The sequence below is a fragment of the Carcharhinus amblyrhynchos genome, chromosome 19 (genome assembly GCF_965287045.1).
Source record: "Carcharhinus amblyrhynchos chromosome 19, sCarAmb.v2.hapA, whole genome shotgun sequence".
Lineage (NCBI taxonomy): Eukaryota > Metazoa > Chordata > Chondrichthyes > Carcharhiniformes > Carcharhinidae > Carcharhinus > Carcharhinus amblyrhynchos.
The window spans coordinates 20754844-20777936 of NC_137342.1; the positions used below are offsets into that span (position 1 = coordinate 20754844).

A 23093-nucleotide genomic window follows, 5' to 3' on the forward strand; every position below is an offset into this window, starting at 1 on the left:
GAGTGGTGGTCACTACTTGTACTACCATCCAGCATTAAGAAAGCATCTGGGAAGTGCTGGGAGTCTAGGTGGTAAGCCCAGCAAGGGTTGTAGAGGGCAAGTGGTGTCATCCTGGACATTTGTGCTCAAGTCTTAATGTGGTACTTAGATCTTCCAATTCAACGTACATGTGCTATCAACTAAACCATGGCTGATGCCTCTCATATCTACCACAGTCCCCAACATGTACAAATGTTTCACGTGTGGCTGAAAACTGTAGCTTTGGTCATCTTAATGTTGACTTAGAGAGAATTCCATCTCAGCTACAACATAATATTAACAAGAAAAGTGACAGCGCAGAGGTAACCATATGGTTAGAGATGAGGCTGAATGCCGTTAATGCGTCAACATCTCCTGAAAGTTTTATTAATTAGTTAAAATAACAGACATGAGCTACAGGATCACCGAGTCTGCTGCTTCGCTGGAATACAAAGGAATCATTTGTTGACTCAGATGGGATGCACGTAAAACCAATGTGCAACCCTGTCACATCTTCCTTTCAAAAATTGAAAAACATGCAGTTTAACTAGTTGAATAAAACAAACACACACAGGAAATCTGAAATTGAACCAAAACCAAACAGAGAAACACAGATGGGCCTTGTGAAAACAAATCGTCCTTTAATTGAGATGGGGGTTGGCAGTATCATCCTGAACTGTAATAGGCAATTTCTGTCTGACTGTTGTAGCAATTCCTACTTGCTTTGAAGAGGAGAGTGTGGACTGTGTACAGGACCTCTGAGAGAAGTGTTTCTGAAAAATCCTCAATCTTAAGCCTTGCTTACAGATGTAATCAGTTTAAATCAACTGATGGCAATTCCGACAACCTTTGAGTTGCATGGAATAACTTCATGTGGAGGAGGTAATGGGCGAGTGGTTTAATCACTAGATTATTAATCCAGAAACTCAGCTAATGTTCTGGGGACCTGGGTTTGAATCCCACCACAGCAGATGGTTGAATTTGAATTCAATTAAAAAGAAAATCTGGAATAAAGAATCTACTGATGACCATGCAACTATTGTCAATTGTCGGAAAAACCCATGTGAATGTCCTGTAGGGAAGGAAATCTGCCATCCTTACCGGATCTGGTCTAAATCTGACTCCAGAGCCTCAGCAATGTGGTTGACTATCAACTGCCCTCTGAAATGGCCACTCAGTTCAAAGGCAGTTTTGAGATGGGCAACAAATGGACCAGCCAGTGACGCCCATGTCCCACGATTGAATAAAAAAGAATATTCCAGTCAGACTTTCATCCACGATGTATTTATTAATGTGACCTTACATTTTGTGTCTTGGTAATATTGCTGATATTGATGCATGCGTGCCTTCCTCAATCAAGTATTGATGCTCCAGGAGTGTTCACACTATTTGAATCCATGACTTAAATCTCTGTGCAGCATGTATTCTTGCACCTTCACTTGCTGTGTCGCATTAATCTGATAGAACTGGAAACTCTGAACTGTGTCTACTTTGTAAAGAGCTGTTCTGGGGTTAGTGAAGTGATCAGGTTACATGTTAAAATCCCCCATCTTGGCAAACGGCATCAATTCTGCGGTTATCAATTATGGACCATTATCTGTAACTAGAACATCCGGTATCTGAAATCTTGCAACCATTATATGTCGTAACTGAAGTGTGATGCCAGCTGCTTTGACAAAGTGACTGTAATAGTTTCACACCAGGGGCAGGGTACAGCCTGTAACTCAAATGATTCAACCAAGAATTTTGCTTCAATTTTATGCTGTAATAGTGGTTCATTACTTGAACTCCTGAGAGCTGAACAACTATCAAAGTTTGCAACTTTTTATTTGCTTTACTGGGCAAGAAAAGGCTGTTGTAGATGCCTTGGATATAAACTTCAGTGCCACTAGTTCAGTGAATGAGCTACTTGCATGAATTCCTTTATCAAAATATCAGGTTTGATTGCAGGAAATGCCACTTGTTCCAATTTTTTCCCCCTATTTTGCAGAATTGCAAAAACTTTGCTCACGGGCTTCACAGAAACTGAAGACAGGAGGAAATGACAAATGGAGTGGTGGATTCATGAGTTATTGTTCCTTGAAACTGAAATCCAAGTTAGTGTTTGAATAGTTGGTTCAAGTGGAGGCATTTTGGGTTTTCTGACCTAATTCCAGGCCACCTTTGTGGAATGATGATCTGTGATTGCTTCTAAACCATGTACTGTAGCACAGTTATTGCTAATGTCAATCTCCAACCGGAAGTGATTAATGTTTAGCTCGTGTAAAATCACAGGCATCAACTTTTGCTGGGTGCATCTGCCAACTCCCCTTTTTTTAGATAAAACTTTTCGATGTTTTTTCAAAGCCTTAACAGCAAGGTTATTTGAAATTTCTTAGCCATGTTGTTTATAGGCTTGATTCTTATTGGCTCTGATCGATTTGAATGCTTTCCACCTTCTGTTCATAGCACACATGTTCAGGTCGTGTGTCCAAACTATCATAAAAGGCAGTATGTTGATGAGCAAGAGAAGTCCAAAGATGGCCTTAGGGAACCATGAAGGTGATTGTGCAGAAGAAAGAAGCAAAGCTGTTGGCTCTCTCTGGCAGAATGTTAATGAAATACCAGCCAACTCGCTACAACTGTTCTTACAATGGAAGGGAGTTGATGGAGGAGGATAATGGTTGGTTGGGATAATGTAATCATTGCAAAAGAGATCATTCCTGACTTTAGCCCGGGTTGAAGCTGGACTGGTCAAACAGGGAGTTGTAATGGACATGAGTGCTGGATGATGATGATGTATTTGAAGCATGAGTGATATATTACAGGTGATAGAGATGAGATGGATGGTAATGGGAAATGATGCACAGGTGGAGACTTTTTCACAGTAGAGTAATTTGATTTTGGCAAGGTGACAGACCAGAGTCAAAGGTTATTGCATCACACGGCTGAAGGAGTTAGAATGGATTTCTGGAAAGATGATTTGATGCTGAAATGGTGGATTCATATACGGAGCATGTAGGTATTGTAGTGGGAATAAGTTAAACTTGATACTCTGGAGGAATAGGATTAAATGGATTGGGGTTCCAATGAGACAAACTTATCACATTATCTTGAGGGCAGTGCTACAAACAAGGTTGTTCTAAATGTTTCACAATCCACCACTCATTACATCATTATCAGTTTCTGAGAGACCTTTGAATAAAATTTTTCATGTCTGTAAAACAAAGAAAGAAATCAAAGTGCCAGTTTTTGGACCAAATGTGTTTTTAATTTAAATAACCAGAATTAATTTCAGAGATACTAATCCAGTTATTTAAACTGATCTTCTGTGTTGAGGTACTTTGCCACTGTACCTGGTACTACCATCATTCTTGTTCACTCACTAGATAAATGCTTTGTGGGTAAGATATATCTATGTATTTTTGCTCATGCCTTCCTCCAATTAAAAGTTGAATGTATCACCCCATAGGTGGCTCATAGGTAGCATTTAGATCTATAGCCTATGAACAGGAGTCTAGTTCTCTGAAAAATCACTGGAAATAGGGGATTGTCTCTTTATTTGCTAAATTACTATATGATGAACTTATAATGCATAACTAATTTCCATGATTTGTGAACAGTTTGAAAGAGTACCTGATGTATAATGTGTACAATAGTAAAACTAATACAATTTTATCTTTGCATGATGAATAATTAAAGCTGTTTATACTGATTAGACTCTAACATGTATATGTCAGTTAAATATATTAGCCTTTTCAGCAATAAAATAGCTGAAGGTCAGAAAACTTACCTAAAATTTATCTTTTAATTATATGCAGAACAGATTTTTACGTAATCGATTCAGGGGCTGTTTGGATTAATACCTACAAGTTTTTTTGGCATGGATTTTTGCTTGAGACGTCAAAATGGGTTCAGTGGCTCCAAATGAACTGTTGTCCTGTAGCTCAGCTCATTGGAAAATGGCTGGCTTCATTACCACTGGAGTCAGCAACAAACAGGCTGTTCATCAGTTTAATGTAATGCAGTTAGTATTCATCTTCACGTGGACATTAATGTGACATGTTCACCATCATCTCCTTTACTGCTTTGAGAATGACCCGCATTAAGTTACAGACTGCTAAAAATAGTGTTGAATCAAGCAATATTCGAATGCAGTCTGACCATGATTGCAGCTTTTCCTACCTGTGCAAAGTGTTGAGTTATGAGTGTGTTAGGTAATAAGCAACAGTTTCAAAGTCTCATCAGTCCATGGTGAGATGCCCACCTTGGCACTCAACATAAATTGGGCTGTTTGTGAATCCCAAAATCGTCATGGTCAATCTTCTCTGATATTTGCTCACATCGCAGTTTTATCTCTTCTTGGAAGTGTGCTTGCATTTGTTGCCATGACTTTGCAACTGGTTCAATCCGGATTTTGTACTGCAATAGTTCTTAGTTGAAAATAGGTTTTTGTTTAGCTTTGTGAATTGACAGAATAATTTATATATGAAATCAGAAGTGTTGCCCAGTTTTATTGCAATTGACTTCAAATGAGTTCATTTTAAATGTGCACATTCAGTAATTCGAAAAAGTTGTTTCATATCTTTGTTTTCATTATTTCTCAAATGAAGTCGCATTAAATTTTTCCGGAGAATTTCTTCACACTTTGCAACAGTCTTCTCAATGCCTGTCAAAGGGCAATGTTGTTAAACATTAAAGGAAAATATTTACCTGAGCCAACTGGTTATAGCAACTAAGAATAGAAAATATAATTTAGATTGCTGCTTAACAATATTATCTAAAGACTGATCATTGGTTAAATGTTCTTGGTGGTTATATTTTCATTGTTATATAAATATTAGAGCAGAATGTTAAACTAACAAATTGAACTAATTCAAATGTAGCTTAACATCATTGCCTCTGTGGAATCTATTTACTGTTGGGTTCAGCCATGTAATTCAATTACTACCATGTGTTTAATAACTCAAAATAATGTATGAATGTTTCTTTGCCACTTTTCCCAATATGTTTCTGGCTTGAAAGTTAAGTGCTCTTGTACTACAGTATGGATATGTCCAGCAACAGTGCTTCATGAGTAATATAGGTCAGAATTCTTCCAGAAAAATTCTAAGTATCGAAATTGCTTGAAAACTGGAGTAACTCGCGCTTTCTTTTTAGTGGGAGTTCAGAGAAGAATCTCCCACATTCTGAACATTGCAGAGGCCACCAGCATGATTCACTCCAGAAATCAGAGAGTGGGGCCTATCCCTGCTGGAGAAGCTGAAATCAGTGCGCTGAGCGAGGCTACGATGCATGTGCTGAGATCGGCGCGTGCACGGTGACCCCACAGTGATGGCCTCCCAATTGCTGGCCAGCTCAAGTGCTGGCCAGCCCTCCCATCCCCAACCCTGGCCTGTCCTGCTCTCCAGCGACCCCCGCCCACCCCTTCAGAATGCCAACACTTCCCCCCCACCCCCACCGATTGCCCCTGGGCCTCGTTTCTCCCCAAAATGCCCCACTCTCTTGGCACTGCCCACTGGGCATGAGACAGTGTCAAGGGTGTGGTTCATATGGGGGAGGAGAGGCAATCAGGGCATGGAGCAGTGCCAAGGTACCCCCTGGACTTTGGCATTTGTCCCTTGGGCAGTGCCATGGGCACAGGCAGGCACTGCTGGGTGCCAGCTAATGCCCAGGTGGAACCCCATGGTGTCTGACCCTCAGTGGTGGCGGGGGGGGTGGGTGGGAGCTACTATAATCTCTGTTGGAGTGAACCACCCTGGCAAGGGGGGAGAGGCTCGCGGACACAGACATCATTCCTGAGCCCGCTAGTTGCATTTAAATCACTTGCAAAATAAGGTTAAAATTATTTGCGTGCCTCCCCACCTATTTCCAGCACGGAGTAGAGGCTGCCAGAAATTTGGTGCTGGGAAATGCTTTTGCGGCAGGAACATATGAGTGAATCCCATACATCACCCACCATGGGATAATCATGGCCTGCTGCACTAATTTTTTAGCGCAGCGGGATGGGAGAATCACGGCCAAAGTTTTTAAACTTGTTCTATTTTTAAATATTCTGAACATGCAAGGTCAAGAGGCGTTGGATGGGCAAATGCTATCCTTCCACTCCAGGAAAACACTAAGCACTCAAATAATTAAAATTAGAACAGACAAAACACATCCATGTGCTTTTTGGAGACTCAGTTCCACTGTATGTGAAGTCAGCATGGTCAGTGTTCAATATTTTATTAATAACCCATTGATTTTTGTACCATTTCCTCTGTTCCTCTGAATGACCCTGTTTACAAAATAATGCTCAATCAATATATTATCGTCAAAGATGTGAATGTGGGCAGTGTTGTCATCTGCTCGTAATCAGTTGAACGTTGAACACTGGTATAAAGAGATGTGCCTCAGGATGTAATTTATTCAAAGGTCCTTCAATACCTAAGCACTTTCCAGCGCTCTCAGGATGAAAAAGGGTACTACTATACTGGGCCCCAGGGAGAATGGTAGAAATTATGTGGTAGGGATAATTGCATAAGGAGTATGTTAGCAATTGTGCAGCTTCTGCTGTTTTGGAGCATAGAAATGCAAATGAGATCTTTCTGCTTGAGTTATCTTGGTGAAGCTGGGAAAATAGCTTCAGGTTATGGATCAGACTGCCTGCTGCCTCTGCACAAAAATAACACAATGGGGTACGTGAAAGTTTATAATATTTACCTTTGCATCTCAGCTCCTCGGCAGCTCGATTCCCTATTAAGATTTTCAGAAACAAGTTATCCAAAGCATCGCTTCAGGATCTGGAGGCAATTAAAATCTTGGGCAATATTATATTGGCCGGCGATTCTACATTACCCTCAATTTTGAATGGAAAGAAAGATTGGGCACAGTATATAATGATGTGGCCACTTGAGACAGATCTTCGGATCAACAGTGATCTTGGGCTTTGAACATTTTACTGATAAATACCAAGTTACATTTAATTTTAAAAGATTTAGTTAAAAGCCAGCCTTTCAAATCAAGTGTGTGGTATTCTGAATAACTCTTTTGAGATTTTGAGGCTGACAACTTAAGCAAGTGCTTTGGTTTATAACAATTTTTGTCATTTTTTTCTTTCAGTAGTGTACCAAGGTTGGTGGCACAGTTGGAGCGTCATGTTTGTGCGCTTTACCTCAAAACAATAGACAATGATGGCCCTCATCAGAGTAGGAAACATTTCCATCACGATTTGTAAATGTTTTAAAATGAATAAATCTTGGTGTTTTGCAATTGAAGGCTGGTAAAACCTTTGGAGTTACAGTTATGGTTGAGTATTCTATTGAAAGCCAGAGTGATGTTTGTGTCATTTCTAACCAGATTAGAATCATTAGTTTGCAACTGATTGCACAATAATTTGACATACATCCTCAGTGCATTTTTTTGTATGCCATAAGAATATTGCTGCACTTGACTTGAATGCTATCAGTATTTGCATATGACTCGCAATATTGACTTTTTAATTTCTTAGGTATGCAAATTGCTTCCCTATGTTATTGTTGAACAATAAACTGTCAATAGATTTTTAAAGACAACGTTATTTGAAAATAATGTAATATTTGTTGGGACGGAAGAAATGAAGAGGTGACTTGATTTGAAAAACAATTCCTTGTCCACACACCCAGACTCCAAAGTCACACCTTTTTATGACTGGTTTTGAAAGAATGAACACCAAATGGAGAATAAGACCCAGTAGTTGAATGGCACTGATTTCAGATGACACCAGAAACCATAAAAGCCAAGCTCTTAATTCACATCATCATGCTTGCGACAATTATTTGTCATGCTCGTGAGGGATGTGTTTCAATAATGGATATGGCAAAGCTAGTGGAAATAAAGAGAAGGCAAAATGCTGCGTACTTTGGAAATATGAAAAAGAAGTGCTCAGCAGGGCAAGCAGTATCAGATAGAAATGGAGATGGGGCAGAATTTTCCCAGTTAATTGTCGTCAGAGTCTCTGACTGAAAACCAGCCTGTATCTCTCCAGACGCACATTGGAGCTTCCAGACCAGATCTTCGGCCACTCTGATTAAAAAAAAATCTGATGGTTTACTTTGGTGGGGCAGGGCCTGATAGAGGCAAAATGTGATCCACAGACATCAGAACACTGAAGTTAAACTCTCCATCCCACCATGGACATGAGAACTCCTGCGTGCAGCTTAGCAAGAGGATTGTCAATGATCTTCTATTAAAAACTAGTTTCTCTGTCTGTCTACAAATGCTCCCTGAGTATTTCCAGCATATTCTGTTTTTGTTTCTGGTGGAAATATGTCCATTTGGTTTCAGTTCAAATGCTTAGGGAGAGACTTTTCACTTGGATGTGGGAATTATGAGTTGGGAGATTTCTTGATGCTTTGATCCTGCCTGACACTGCCCTCTTGCGTTTTCTTTTCTTGGTGAGCTGACAGGGACAGGCTGGATTTGGGGCCACTTTCTCTTACAGGAAGCCTGAGATAGTTGATGCTGAGTTTGGCCTACTCCCTTCACTGGCCCACCTGTACATAATTGTCAGGACCGCTCATCCCCCTTCCTTCCCCCTTTCTTACCAACTACTCCCCATGCCCACCTGCCCAGTATCTATTATGGACTGAACTTGTGAAACCCCATCATAGCATTGGGAAGTCTTTGAGATGGTCATGAAACTGTCAAAATTAACAAATGACCATTCAAAAACCTGTTGATAAAAATATTCTGGTAGAAGCTCAAAATTGTTGTACAAAACAAAGATTACAGTCTCCTTGATAGCTGTGTCAAGAAAGCCTGTTGAGCTGAATCCATTAGTGTGCTTTGGAGCTCAGCCATGTTTTTACACTACTGTCTGTTACACTACTTCAGAAACTGAAGTGATGCGTTAAATCACAGAGTTAAGTGCACGGTACAAATGGCACGTTAAAATTTGAATCTCATTATCTTTGAGTCCAATGTATCTGAATGCCTTTGCAATGCTGGCCAATTTAATGATCACTTACCTTTTAAAAGCAAAATCCTATCTATAATTATGATTAGTATAGGCTTCAGAAATCACCCCCCCCCCCCCCCCCACCACCACCACCACCACCACCACCACCACCACCACCATCACCAAACATCTCACTGAGAACTACATTAGGCTGGACAAGCCTTTCTATACCCCCAGGTCATGGCATTTCCCATGCCAGACAAAATGGCAGCAAAATGGGGTCTCAATTTTAGAATTCTGCCGCTGGCCCACCCCACCCCTTCTCTCCCTTATTCTCCCCACCCGAAGCATGTTTGCTCCATATCAGGATTGCAAATCCAGCCCCTGGATTATTATTTTTAACAACAATGACGAACAATGTGGTTTCTGCATTACATTGACTACTGAGGGATGAAAGTTGGTTTTATAATTTTTGCACATTGGCAAAATGATGACCTGTATGTAGTTACTTGGAAATAAAAGCCTGACAGATCCCTCTCAGCTGAAGCCTCTGTGGTTTGTTAATGTCATCTGAACCCTCTGAAATGTTATTCTTGGAAACCAACTTGTGGTGCTCTGTGTAATGGCCCAAACTTTGAAATTGGCAGCATTCACCATCATCATTTTGTTGAAACTTGTAGCACCAACTGAAGTCTGGACCTGTCCAGTTAACTGTGAAATCTAGAGGTTGCTGTTGACACTTCCTCATAGGGTGCGTTGTTGAAATCCCCCAATAGCACAGTGAATTAGAAATAATTGAACTGATAACTTGCCCTTTTATGCTGATAACTTACCCTAGTACACTATTAATTAGCATAAAAGGGCAAGTTATCAGTTCAATTATTACTAATTCACTGCACTATTGGGGGATTTCATGATGAGGAAGTGTAGACAGCAATCTCTGGATCACAAGTTTAACTGGGCATGTCCAGGCTTCAGGGCAAGTTATCCGATGAAGTGTAGACTGCTGAAAGATCAGGTATTGTAAATGTCAAATTTCTCAATAATTTTACACTTTCAGTTATTTTAAAAGTTTGTGTTATATTCCACTTCTACGCTAATCCCATGTCTATGTCCCAATTATTTAATTTGCCCTGTGAAATTTAATTAAAATTGAAGGAGGATCACAGTGCTTTAGTACCTGATTTGCTGGCTGTGATAATTCAATGTGACTAACTGCTTCTCATGTTTGATGGCAGCACTGTTGTTGGATGTCTGGTGCTCCCTTTGATATGGCACAAATTCAAACCAACATCAGGAGAGGGGAAAACGCCCTGTGGCAAAACTTCATAGATCAGCAGCCAGTGCTGCCACCATATCATAGACAGAAAGCTGGGCTAACATAGACCATAAGATGTAAGAGCAGCATTAGGCCATTCGGCCCATCAAGTCTGCTGCTCCATTCAATCATGCTGATAAGTTTCTCAGCCAAATTCTCCCACTGTTTCCCTGTAACCTTTGATCCTTCTACCAATCAAAAACCTATCAATCTCTGTTTTAAATCTACTCAACTAAGCCTCCACAGCCTTCTGTGGCAATGAATTTCATAGATTCACCACCTTCTGGCTGAAGAGTTTCCTCCTTATCTCAGTTCTAAAGGGTCAACCCTTTATTCTGAGACTGTGCCATCAGATCATAGTCTCTCGCACTAATAAACATTTTCCCTACACCCACACTATCGAGACCTTTCAGTATTCTGTTTCAATGAGGTCCCCCCTCATCCTTCTAAATTCCATCAAGCACACATCTAGAATCCTCAAACACTCCTCATACATCAAGCTTTTCATTCCAAGGATCATTCTTGTGAACCTCCTGTGGACCCTCTCCAGAACCAGCACGTCCTTCCTTAGACACGGGGCCGAAAATTACTCTCAGCGCTCCAAATGTGGCCTGACTCGAGCCTTATTAAGCCTCAGTAGAACATCCCTGCTTTTGTATTCGAGTCCTCATAAAATGAATGCTAACATTTGACTTCCTAACGACCATGTGGAGTTAATGGCATACTTTTAATTTTGCTTTTGCTTTTAGAAAATTGCCTGGAACGCTTGTTAAACTGGATGCTGGATTTCAAATTCCCATCGGTTGATTACATAAATGGCTTGAACTGCTGTTTTATTAAGTGACTTGACCTTCAGTGATGCGTTTATTTTACTGAACTATCATGATAAATTGAGAATAGTTTATCTGTCAGCACTGATATCCTCACGATTCAGTGGCATGGTGCATCATCACCTTCTGCTATGGTACCCACAACTGAAAAATAACAACCCAAAATGGAACCAAAAGTTGTTCACAAGTACTGGGTCACTGGCCGTTTTCCCTTGCCTAAAACAGTTGGAATTTTTTTTTAAAAAAGAAAATCCTCTGTTCATAGTAGTTGATTCTTCCTTGTGGGGAAAAAAAAATTAGCCAGTGCTGGAACTGCCACTGAATATAAATGTATTGCCGATTGCAGTGGGCAATAAATTTTGCAACAAATGTTATGCCATTATAATTCACATCTTGCTTTGCTGTGTCCGTTGGAACCCCTGCACTGCAGATGTCAGACATTCAATATCGACAGACTGCTGTTGTTTATTTTAAACTGTCACGTAATAAAAATAGCCTTAAGAAATTTGGCACTTCTTAAGAAATAAATACTTCTCTTGTGGAAAAACTCTACATAAGTTGAGAGTCTCTTATGGTTGGTCTGAAATTGAGTTAACTCATTGCAGCAACCGGTTTGAAAACTTTTGATACAAAACAGCATATTTTGTTATTTATAGCTGTACTGATCTGTTCAGTTGAATGAATGTACTTGTAACCAGTTTCCGATGTGATGTTCCCTTGTTTTTTTTTATTGGCTTCCATCGAATTTGCACAGCTTCTAAACTGGTAGGACGGATGAATGATACAGTATTCCTGTCTCAAATGAATTATAGATTTGAGTTATGTTGAAAGTAATTACATGTCATCCTGGCTGCAGAATGGTTTGGCACTGTACCTCATATAACAGATACTTTAGAACAAGCTATATTAACCCAGAGGAATGAGCGATCATTCTAAACGAGTCAGAATGTTTCAGCATTCCAGGTTTAGTGATCTCTCTGTTGTGGATTTCACCTTTGCTAATAAAAAAATTGCTTCTGGTGCCAAGCTATACAGGATCTCCAAAATCCAGCGATGGTGATGGCATCAAGCAGACATAGCCAATCGTGTTAAAAAAATTCTCATGGACAGCAAGCCAAGTAAAATGTACTACTCATCCTTCACTTTTTGAGCGTTAGAGAGGGCACAAAATGAAGCTCTCTCTGACAGTTCTACCACAGTTCTGTGCTCAAACTGCAGGCCAATTTTTCACAAATTCAAAATTCCTTTATTTTTAACATTGAAGAGTTGCACCTTTCGTAGGTTTAACATCTTAACTCCAAATGTTTTAATTCAAGACAGTGAGGTGTTTGTCACAACTTGAAGGATAATGTGCTTTTTTTATTTCATTCGTAATATTTCACAATTTGATGTGTCATGTGGCATACTCAACAGAAGGGAGGTGAAGCAAAATAGAAGGTCAGGAAAAGGTGGGAGCTCAGAAGAGATTGACGAGGATGTCATGGGCACAAGACAAATCAGAAAGTATTGATTAAGTGATGCTAAGTTTGGCTTTCAAAAGTATGAAGGTTATAGGGAAGAAAAGATCAGTGTCATGTTATTTTCAGAAATTCTGAGAGAAAGAAGTCAAATTCTGAACACACTGGAGAGCAATGTGATTTGAGCTTAGATGCGTCATTGAGAGCTATGTTAATGAAATAGCAAATTGAAGAATTGATGTAATGGAGAGAACTTGGTGAGCGAGAAATAGATTGCTGAGTGGTGAGCTTTTTTACACCCTTCTCAAAAGTGGCATTGATAAAATAGCCTCCTTGGATCTGCATTTGGGCTTTTTAGAGATTTCCAAATAGTTGAGAGAGAAAAAGATTTTTGATATGAAAGGGGAAACCAAGCTTCAGCAATAATGAACATGTACGAGTTCCACCTGAAATTAGAGGATATAAAAAGATCAGTAATGTTAATGGTGAGCAGAAAAGATGGCAGGGGTAATGTTCTTTCAGAATAGAGCAAGATTATCAAGATTTGAGTCAGAGAAATGTTAGCTAAAAAGCTCAGCTTTGTCTTCAAAAGAGTTGTCAATTTGACCCCCATTAAGAGTGAGTGCAGGAGCAACATGACGACATGTGAGCTTACTTTAAGGTTCTATTTCGCAGCCTTAATAATGGGTATCCAGAAGTTATGAGCATAAAGATTGTTGACTCTCCAGACATTTCAAATATCCTTTCAACCCTTGATAACCACTTGTTTCTACTCTGAATTGTTATTTCTCTTTTTATTATTAAGGAAACTATGGCTGTGTCAGTGGCTGGGCAAATTCCGTAGTTCATTTGTCAGTGCGCATTTAGTCACATGTGTTTTTAGTTCGAAGTGTTTAGAAAGACTTGCAATGCTTGCACTTGTCTTTAAGAGACAGCAGTTAGAACCACATCTGTAACTAAAAAACTCATTGAGAGAATCTTTGTTATTTTGATCAGCAAACACTTAGGTAGAAGTGAAAATGATTTAGGCATGCTCTGTTCAATTTTCAGTGCAGAGAATAGTTAATGGGTGAAGAGGCAACTTAAATGTTGACCTTTATTTTTGATGCCCGAAGATGTGCGGTTTAGGTTGATTGACAATGCTCAATTGTCTCTTTGTGTCAGAGGACTGGCAGGGTAAATATATCGGGTTAAGGGGATAGGGCTTTGTCTGTATAGCATGCAAGAAACATTACTTGTATGCTAATACATGTGATAATAATAAATTAACAACTTAGTCCCATTCCCCTGCATTTCCCCCATGCCCTTGTACATTGTTTCTATTCAAGTAATCATCTAAAGCCCTCTTGAATGCCTCAAATGAACCAGCCTCCGCCATACCTCCAGGTAGTGAATCCAGATGGCTGAAGCTCCTCATCCTTGGAACCATTCTTGTAAAGCTCGTCTGCACTCTCTCCAGTGAAGTGTACACCATTATTCCCATTGAAGCTGAATTTTCCGTAGGGTGGGCTCCATGCTGTTGAACCCTGTATGAATGGGGATCACGTTGCTTATGATTTTGCCCTGTGAGCAAAGTCTCATGATGGGTGTCAAGCACCTTTGCTGAAACTTTTCCAAAGCTTTAATGTGGCGCCTGTAGTAAACCCAGGATTGTATGCCATACGGCAGGCAGTATGGGCAGTGGCTTGTAGACTTTGATTTTATTCTCCAACTTAGTGCCATGCTGCTCTTTGATCATGAGGTCAGCCATGGGCTGAAGTTGCTTTTTTGCATGCAGGAATATCTTCATCAATAATGGCATGCCAAGAGAGCATGCTAGCAAGATTTCTTTCTACAACCCTGTGATTAGTGTCAACTATGGTTGTGTCTAGTAGTGGACAGTATATGTCCGGTACTGGCTGAAACATCACCTCAGTCTTATGCACGCTGATTTGGAGACAGATGTTTTTGGCAACGTTCAGGTTTGTTTGCCATATCTAGATGGCTTCCTTGTTGTCGACATTGAGGGTGTAATCATCTGCTTATAGAAGCTTTCTTCCTGCTTGTGTGACTTTGGTGGATGCACACATTCTGGACAAATTAAAAAATTTCTCTAAATGGAACCTAATGTTGCTGCCCACTGGTATAATTCTGCTGTTGTCCTTAAACATTATAGCAAAGAAAAGTTGGAAGCATTGGGGAACTACAGTGTATCTTTGCTTTATTGCAAAGGCACCGGACATCTCGCACAGGCACAAATGTGTCCAATCATAACATCATGCAGTAGGGTTAGGATTTTGACAAATCTTTTAGAATGTCAGAGATTGGTGCCATGCACCAGGTTGACTCTCCTTGTCTCAAGTTGGGTCCAGGAGTAGCATACACAGATCAGAGGTGCTTTATTGAATTGCCTTTCGGATATGTAAAATTATTCAATATTAATTCTTGAAGCCAGGCAGATCTGATGATTTCAAGTACGTAGGGACAATTTGGTGTATTTCACCAGTGCCCATATATGTGAAGTTGCCATAATTTGCCTTGTGGCATTGGATCTGGTAACCTCTCCAAAAGAGGTATTGATGAATGACTGTTGTGCCACTCGAAGTATCCTGTGAGATGCATGCACACACCCTCTCTCTCTCTCACTCATTCTCTTTCTCTCACACATACACACTCACGCTCACTCTCACTTGTGCTTTCTTGCACTCTCTCGATCCCTTGCCCCATTCCCAACCACCAGCCGAACATTTGTTGAAGATTTGATTTTTTTTTTAGATTTACACTTGTTGATCTTGGCATCCTGTGGAAATGATTGGGATCGTAATTTTGTCCATCAAGCACTGCCCAGTTTCTATGTATATTGGGACTTTCGTGGGAGTTTTGGTTGTGAAGATTCAGGTTCTTTATTTCAACTATATTTTTAAAAATGCATGAAATACCTTCTGCCTTTTTGTTGTTTGCCCCTCTCTGTTCTAATTGTCACCTTAGTCATAAGAGCATTTTTCATGTGCAATCAGTCATTTAGTGGAAGCTTTGAATGCCATCTGTTCTGTGACAGCATGAGTTCTCAACTGTTTCAGGCTGAGAACAAAGTGCCTGACGTAAATGCAAACTGCGGTGTGCTGAAGCTTTTCAGTCATTATGGTAGTCACTGTAAAATAACACAAAGTTAAATGCTTCTCTGTCATAATTAGCTGAGACTAAAGTGTTTTTGCCTCTTTTTGATTAATGAAGATGTAAGCTAATTTCTTTCAAAGTTATCCCCATCCTGTTCATTATTGCCACCAACCGTGGCAGTTGATCTTGTAACAGGCCTTGAACTAAGCTGGTCACGTTGAAGGTAATAAAGGTTTTCTGGGAATTTATTTTTCTGTGATTTTTTTTTTGTTGTCCTTCACCCCTCCCCCTCTCCAGCAGAAAATACAATTTCTCAGTTTGTCTCTTCTGTGTAGATGCATTGGTGCAATTAAGAATTCAGTGATGTGGAGGGCATTGGCGTTTTGTATTATTGCTCCATGCTGTATCATTGTGTTACAAACTGAAGTACATAAATTTACCTTGGCCCATGATTTTAACTGCAAGATGATGAATTAGGCTGCATTTATTACCATCATAAAACGTAACTGAAATAAGGAGATTTCCAGCTGCGTGGATTTTAATGAGAAGAGATGAGGTTGGGCAGTTTTTAGCCTTACCGAACAAAGTTGTGAAATTCATAATCCTTTTAAATGCGTGTCGACATTTGAGTTACTTAGCAAAAAATCTCAGTGAAATGTTCAAATTTGAATTTAATCCCTAATGGTTACAAATGGGACTCGAGCCATTTGTTTTCATTCAGTTGTTGAATCAGATCTTTCTTGCAACTGTATAAAAGATTGTAAAATGAGAAAAGATAGAAAAAGCTGAACACAGCTAAAATGCAAAAACATGAATGTGAGCTCTTTGTTTAATGGCTGCTAAGTGCCCAAGATATCGGGGAATTTGCATTGCGTTTAATCCCAACAGTGCAGGAGGCCTGAGGCTATGGAATGATCAACAGATGGGTTTGTGTTGTCTGTTATGTTTTGAAAGATCTCCATGTAATCTGTATGCATTTCTTTGATCTAATACATTGTGTTGCCACTTTGACTGCAATGACTTCTTATACTGGAGATCAAACACAAATTACCTGAGCGCTTTGCTGAACATCTCTATTTTGTCTGCAGGCGCAATCCTTACCTTTATTATTTGTCATTTCGAAACATTCTGACCTTTCCATCTTTGAGCACCTACATTGTTCTAACCAACGTCGGTGCATACTTCAGGAACGGTCATTCTTCACCACTGGGTTTTCTGCCTCTGTTTTTTGAACATTGAATTAGGTAACTTAAGGCTTCAAATCTCTTGCCCCCTTTATCTGACCAACTTCTCTTTTACCTTACATGTTGTAGATGCGTCACTCTCTCTCCTTTGCACACCCTGTCACAGCTTGACCAAGGTGACCTGTGGGTTTGATGCAACAATTTATTTTACTCTTCTGCCAATTTTTAAGTTCACTTGTGACAAAAGAACCAAATGACAGGTGAGCAGAAGTATTTTTATGCAGCAAGTTATGATGGTATGTAATGCTGTACCTGATATGGTATTGGAAACAGATTTAGACATAACAATGAATGTTTTGAAAGAGTAACATCTAGAGAAATATTGTGAAAGACCAGGGGAGTGATAATACTTGATATACAGTGATTCCCAAACTAATAAACCTATTGACAACTTCTTTGTGTCATATTTGCAACATTTGACTGAGATTTTTAATTTGTTCATCCCTCCGTTTTTTGTCAACCCTGAAACAAAGGGCTTTTACGTATTTCCTCTTTGAGTTCTGTGCAGAGGGGTATGTTCTCTAAAATGTTAGCCATCAAGTTTTTATTTCAGATGCTGAGTGACCTGTTGTGCATTTCCGGCATATTTGGTTTTATGACTGAATTCATTTTATTTATAACATGCCTGAACAAATCCCCAAAGAGGCCAAATGTTCGAGACCAAGTCTGCCATTTCTAAATGGATCCACTTACAGTTCATCTCAATCTCAACCCTGCAAACATCAGTGACTCAGTTCTGCTTGAGACAAGTACAGTGGGATGATTCCTGAAAAGCACTACCTGGCGGTAGACCATTTCTCGTGGGGTTGGAGAGTCTCTGCTGAAAGGTTAATGCATATGTATTTTTTTGAATTTGGAACCAATGCATATCCTGTCAAGATGATGGGTGGTACAGTGTTTAGCACTGTTGTCTTTCAGCATCAGGGGCTCAGGTTTGATTCCCAGCTTGGGTTACTGTCTGTAAGGTGTCTGCGTGGATTTCCTCTGGGTGTACCGGATTCCTCTGGAACGGTCCGAAAGACATGCTGAATTAGGTGCATTGGCCATGCTAAATTCTCCCTCAGTGTACCCGAACAGGCACCGGAGTGTGGCACTTGGGGATTTTCACAGTAGCTTCATTGCAGTGTTAATGTAAGCCGACTTGTGACACTAATAAATGAATAAAATGATAACAGACAACTGAAAATTTGAAAGCAAAGTTTCTGCATATCTGAGGGGATCATAGCTACAGTATTAGACCTATGATATAGCTTTTGGTTCTGGTCGCTATCTCTTAACCATTAACTGTTTTTACCCCTTTACCTTTGTTTTGCTAGTTATCTAACAGTTCTTCTGCTTGCCTGCATCAGTTCAGGTGAAGCGTCATCAGCGAGATACTAATGTCTTCTGAATTTTAGGGTGGAATGCCTGCTGTATGCGAGTGTTCTTATATACAGCATTTTCTATTTTTATCTGATGTGACTTCTACCTTGAGACTTTAAATGGTTAACTAGAGAGAAATACGTTAAAGCAAGTCTCAGCACCAGTCCTACAGTTTCCGCTGAATTGAATGCTACAAATAATGTGACAAAATTCTAAAACAGTGAGAAAGCAAGCGCTTTATTAACTTCTTTATATTTAGGAAATAGGCTCTAGGAAAAAGACGCACGAGAGCTTGAAGCTTAAGAAGAACTTCCTGGACCATACTAATATTTTAACGTATTCCACTAATACCAGCACTTTTTATTGTGCTCATTAATTAAACTACATCACCCAATTCTATTGAGAAATAACTGGAAAAAATAATTAAAATAGACAGCTGTGCAATTCCAAAGGTGAAGCATAGAATCAGTTCTGTGCTTGCTTCAATATTTTGGTGCACTTCCAGAGAAGTTGAGAAACTTTAGTTTTTGGGTGCTAGGGATTTTGAAGCAAGTGCAAATGTGCAAAAACTGCAAGTTCAGTTTTTTTTAATACTAATGTTCAGCGCCATTTGCAACTCCTCAGATACTTAAGCAATCCATGTCCATAAGCAGCAAGAACCAGACAACATCAGGCTTTAGCTGATGTTTGGCACGAATGTCACTTGTCACTTAAGTGCCAAGCAATGAGAGAGAAGAAAGCCATATCTATCCACTTGATATTTAATGGCATTGTCATTGCTGAATGCTTCTCTGTCAATATTCTGGTTGTTATTGACCAGAAACTGAACTGGACCAGCCATATAAATATTGTGGCTACAAGATCAGGTCAGAAGCTGGGAATTCTGTGGCAAATAGCTGACCTCCCGACTCCCCAAAGCCTGTCCACCATACGTTACAAGACAGAAGTATGATGGAATACTCTCCATGGCTGAGTGCAACAACACTCAATAAGCTCTATATTATCCAGAAAAAGTAATCTGCTTGATTGGTAGGCCATGCACCGACCAAACGTTCACTCCCTCGACTACTGAGGCATTGTCGCATAAATGTGAACCGTATCCAACTTGCACTGTTGCAACCCACCAAGGCTCCTTTGATAGCACCTTCAAAACACATGACCTTTACCACCTAGAAGAACAAGAGCAGCAGATAAATGGGAACACCACCACCTGCAAGTTCCTCTCATTGGGACACACATTCCTATCCTAGAACAAGAGAACCATTCCCACGCAACTGCTGGATCAGAATCCTGTGCCCCCCTTATTAATAACACTGTGGGTATACCTATGCACCAATTCAGGAAGGTGGGTCACCATTACCTTTTCAAGGGCAATTAGCAGGTACAAATGCTGGCCTTGCCAGTGATGCCTACATCCCATGAAAGAATTATGAACCTTGCCAGCCACCAATATGTTCAATTCCTGTTGTTGTTTTCAAAATTCATGTCTTAAGGTTTGTACAGATTTATGCCAATTGATAATAACAAATCAAGAAGGTATGAATTCATTATTTACTTACCAAACAAATTGAGCGCTAACAGTTCTGTTTCTGGAAGCAGAACAATCAAGTACTTTAATAAATTTTCAATGAAGTTTTTGTAAATCTCTACTTGGTAACCAGACCAACATTTGTCAGAACATTGAATTTGCTTAGATGTGAGTGGGTGGTTTTTGTGGCAATATTACTTTCTAGATGAAATGGAAGAAATGGCAATTACTTATGGTTTAATCTTTAAATTTTCAATCAGCAACATGCAGTTATTAGAATTCAGTAAAGAATGTGAAGTAAATGTTTGAAAATATGTTTTGAAAAATATGAAGCTCGTGTACAAAAGCAAAAATACTGTGTGTGTTAGAAATCTGAAATAAAAACAGATAATGCTGCAAATACTCAGCATGTTCAGAGCATCTGCAGAGAGACAAATAGAGTTAATGGGCAGATTTTTTTCCATTCCACTGGCCGCAGGAAACGTAGCAAAAAGGACAGAAAATTTGGCGTCCGTTGGTCTCTGACAGGAATTCCCGGTTTTGAGGGCGCACATTGTCGGAAAATCCCTTCCAATATTTTAGGTTGACGGCCTTTCATCATGATAGATGGTGATCAGCCTGAAACATGATAATTGGAGCTAACTCCATGGTTGGCCGCAAAATAAGTTAAGTGTAGACGTAGCTTCCTTTGAACAAATTCCAGAAAATTACACCACCTTTTTGCAGGTCTTAGGTGTTAATCTGTTTACTCATAATCAACACAACATAAAATCAGGGGGAGAAACCCAGTTGCAAGTCATGATTCTGACACTTCCTGTATTTTGAACATGTATTTGTATGTCATGTTCAATTTCACCAAGTATACCATTTTGAAACAGCAGTACCAGGATAGCAGAGAGCCAGAAAACTGACGAACAGATAAGAAAATATTGAGGAAGTGGTCGATTAATTAAACTTTTGTGTATTGTTTTGCTTTAAGAAAAACACTAGCAATACTTGGCATATCATCCATTTTTTGAGATTAGATGCAAGAAACTGGGCAGGAACATATTGGAATGCAATGCCTGAAAATGTGGAACTTGTTTTAATTGAAACATTCAAGAGGATATTAGATTGCTTCTATTCAAGTAATCATGTGTAGGAAAATGGGGACCAAGCAAGGGTATGGGACTAAGTCATGATGCTTGTTTGGAGAGCCAGTGCAGACACAATGGGCCAAATGGCCGCCTGTAACGATTCTGTGATATAAAGAAAAGATTTTTAAACATGTGACCTTTTTAATGTTGGCATGAAATCCAGTGACAGAAGAGAAAGAAAAAAATAGGGAAGGGTGAAATGGATGGCTTTTAACCAGGGCAAACAAATCAATTTGTTTTGCAGTCTGAATTGGATGGATTCTCACATTTCCACCTCTACGTTTGTGCTGCCTTCCTTGTCAAATGGAGGAAAGAAATATTGGAAGAAAAAGACTTTCAGGTAAGAACTTGCTTTTCTCATACATTCAACAAGCTGTTGAGCTGATTGAGAGTTTTATCATGGCATTTTTGACATGTACAATAGACTAGTTCTGTCTACAAGAACAAAAGCTCTTTGGTTATCAATGAGAATTGTTTCTGTGATAATAAGAGGCCAAAGTGCGCACAGGCATAAAATACAATGCTTTCATTTTGGTTCTTTAAAGGAATTGATATTTTGCTTGATGAAGATTGTATTGAAAAAAAATAGATTTTAGCATCTAATTTGTAGTATTGCGGATTCAGTGAGCTGTCAAAGTTAACCGGAATACCACTGGATAATCAATAAGATCCATGATGTCCTTCAGCGAAGGAAACTTGATGCTCATAGCAGTGATTTTTGTCCATACTCTACTCATATTTAATATCTTCTTAACACAATTGGATGGACAATGCATTTGATTTTACCAATTTTCCCATCATTCTAAAACCAAGTTTAAAAGAAAGAATTGGCCTTGATCAGATGACCCTTCTCTCTCTCTCTCTTAATTGGCATTCTAGGTGATAGAACACTGATATTGCATTGACACGATCAACTGATAAAACAGGAAACATTTTTTCATGGTTACTCCAAGGGATAGGGATAGCTTCCGTATCAGGCTTGTCATTTTAATTGGCAGTATATGGTTCATATAGCAATTTAAATAAACATAAAGTGGCATCTTCGCACAGAATTCTGCAATAATCAATGGTATCATGGTGCTCCCCACTCCTCCCTGAGATCCATGCTGTATGTAAACCATTCTGCTTTATATGGACCATGTAAGCGATAGACCTGAATTGGCAGGTTCACAAAGAAATAAATAAGCCATATAAATGCAAATTTTAGTTCTGGCCATGACCACAATTTTGTCATCTTACAAAGAACCCCTAGTTTTTGTCACAACACTACAGGTTTCCTACAGAAACTCAGCACACATGGAGCAATTGAACCAGGAGCACTCCTCATCACAATGGATGTCTCAGCTCTCTACACAAACATCCCCCACGACGATGGCATTGCTGCATCTGCCTCAGTACTCAGTGTCGACAACTGCCAGTTTCCAGATGCAATTTTACAACTCGTCCGCTTCATCCTGGACCACAATGTCTTCACCTTCAACAACCAGTTCTTCATCCAGACACACAAAACAACCATGGGGACCAAATTCGCACCTCAATATGCCAACATCATCTTGCACAGGTTTGAACAAGACTTCTTCACTGCACAGGACCTTCATCCGATGCTATACGCTAGATACATCGATGACATTTTCTTTCTTTGGACTCATGGCAAACAGTCACTGAAACAACTATATGATGATATCAACAAGTTCCATCCCACCATTAGACTCACCATGGACTACTCTCTGGAATCGGTTACACTCTTAGGCACACGCATCTCCATAAAGAACAGTCACCTCGGCACCTCACTGTACCTCAAGCCCACGGATAATCTCACAATGCTCCACTTCTCCAGCTTCCACCCTAAACACGTTAAAGAAGCCTCCGTATACACAGGATCTGCTCAGATGAGGAGGATCGCAACAGACACCTCCAGACACTGAAAGGCGCCCTCATAAGAACAGGATATGGTCCTCAACTCATCGATCGACAGTTCCAATATGCCACAGCCAAAAACTGCACCAACCACCTCAGAAGACAAACACGGGACATGGTGGACAGAGTACCCTTCGTCATCCAGTACTTGCTCGGAGCAGAGAGGCTACGACATCTTCTCCGGAATCTTCAACATCACATTGATGAAGATGAACATCTTGCCAAGGCCATCCCCATACCCCCACTTCTTGCCTTCAAACAACTGCACAACCTCAAACAGACCATTGTTTG

The 23093-nt window shown here is 39.8% G+C and overlaps 1 protein-coding gene across 4 annotated transcripts in view; it reads left to right on the forward strand.

The window, feature by feature from the left end:
• tbc1d22a (TBC1 domain family, member 22a) overlaps window positions 1–23093 on the forward strand; it is a 373403-nt gene that overhangs the window by 269701 nt on the left and 80609 nt on the right. For all 4 annotated transcript variants that reach the window (XM_080207367.1, XM_080207368.1, XM_080207369.1 and 1 more), the window contains one exon: window positions 21130–21225. In XM_080207367.1, the coding sequence (XP_080063493.1) occupies window positions 21130–21225 (96 nt within the window). The remainder of the gene's footprint in view (window positions 1–21129; window positions 21226–23093) is intronic.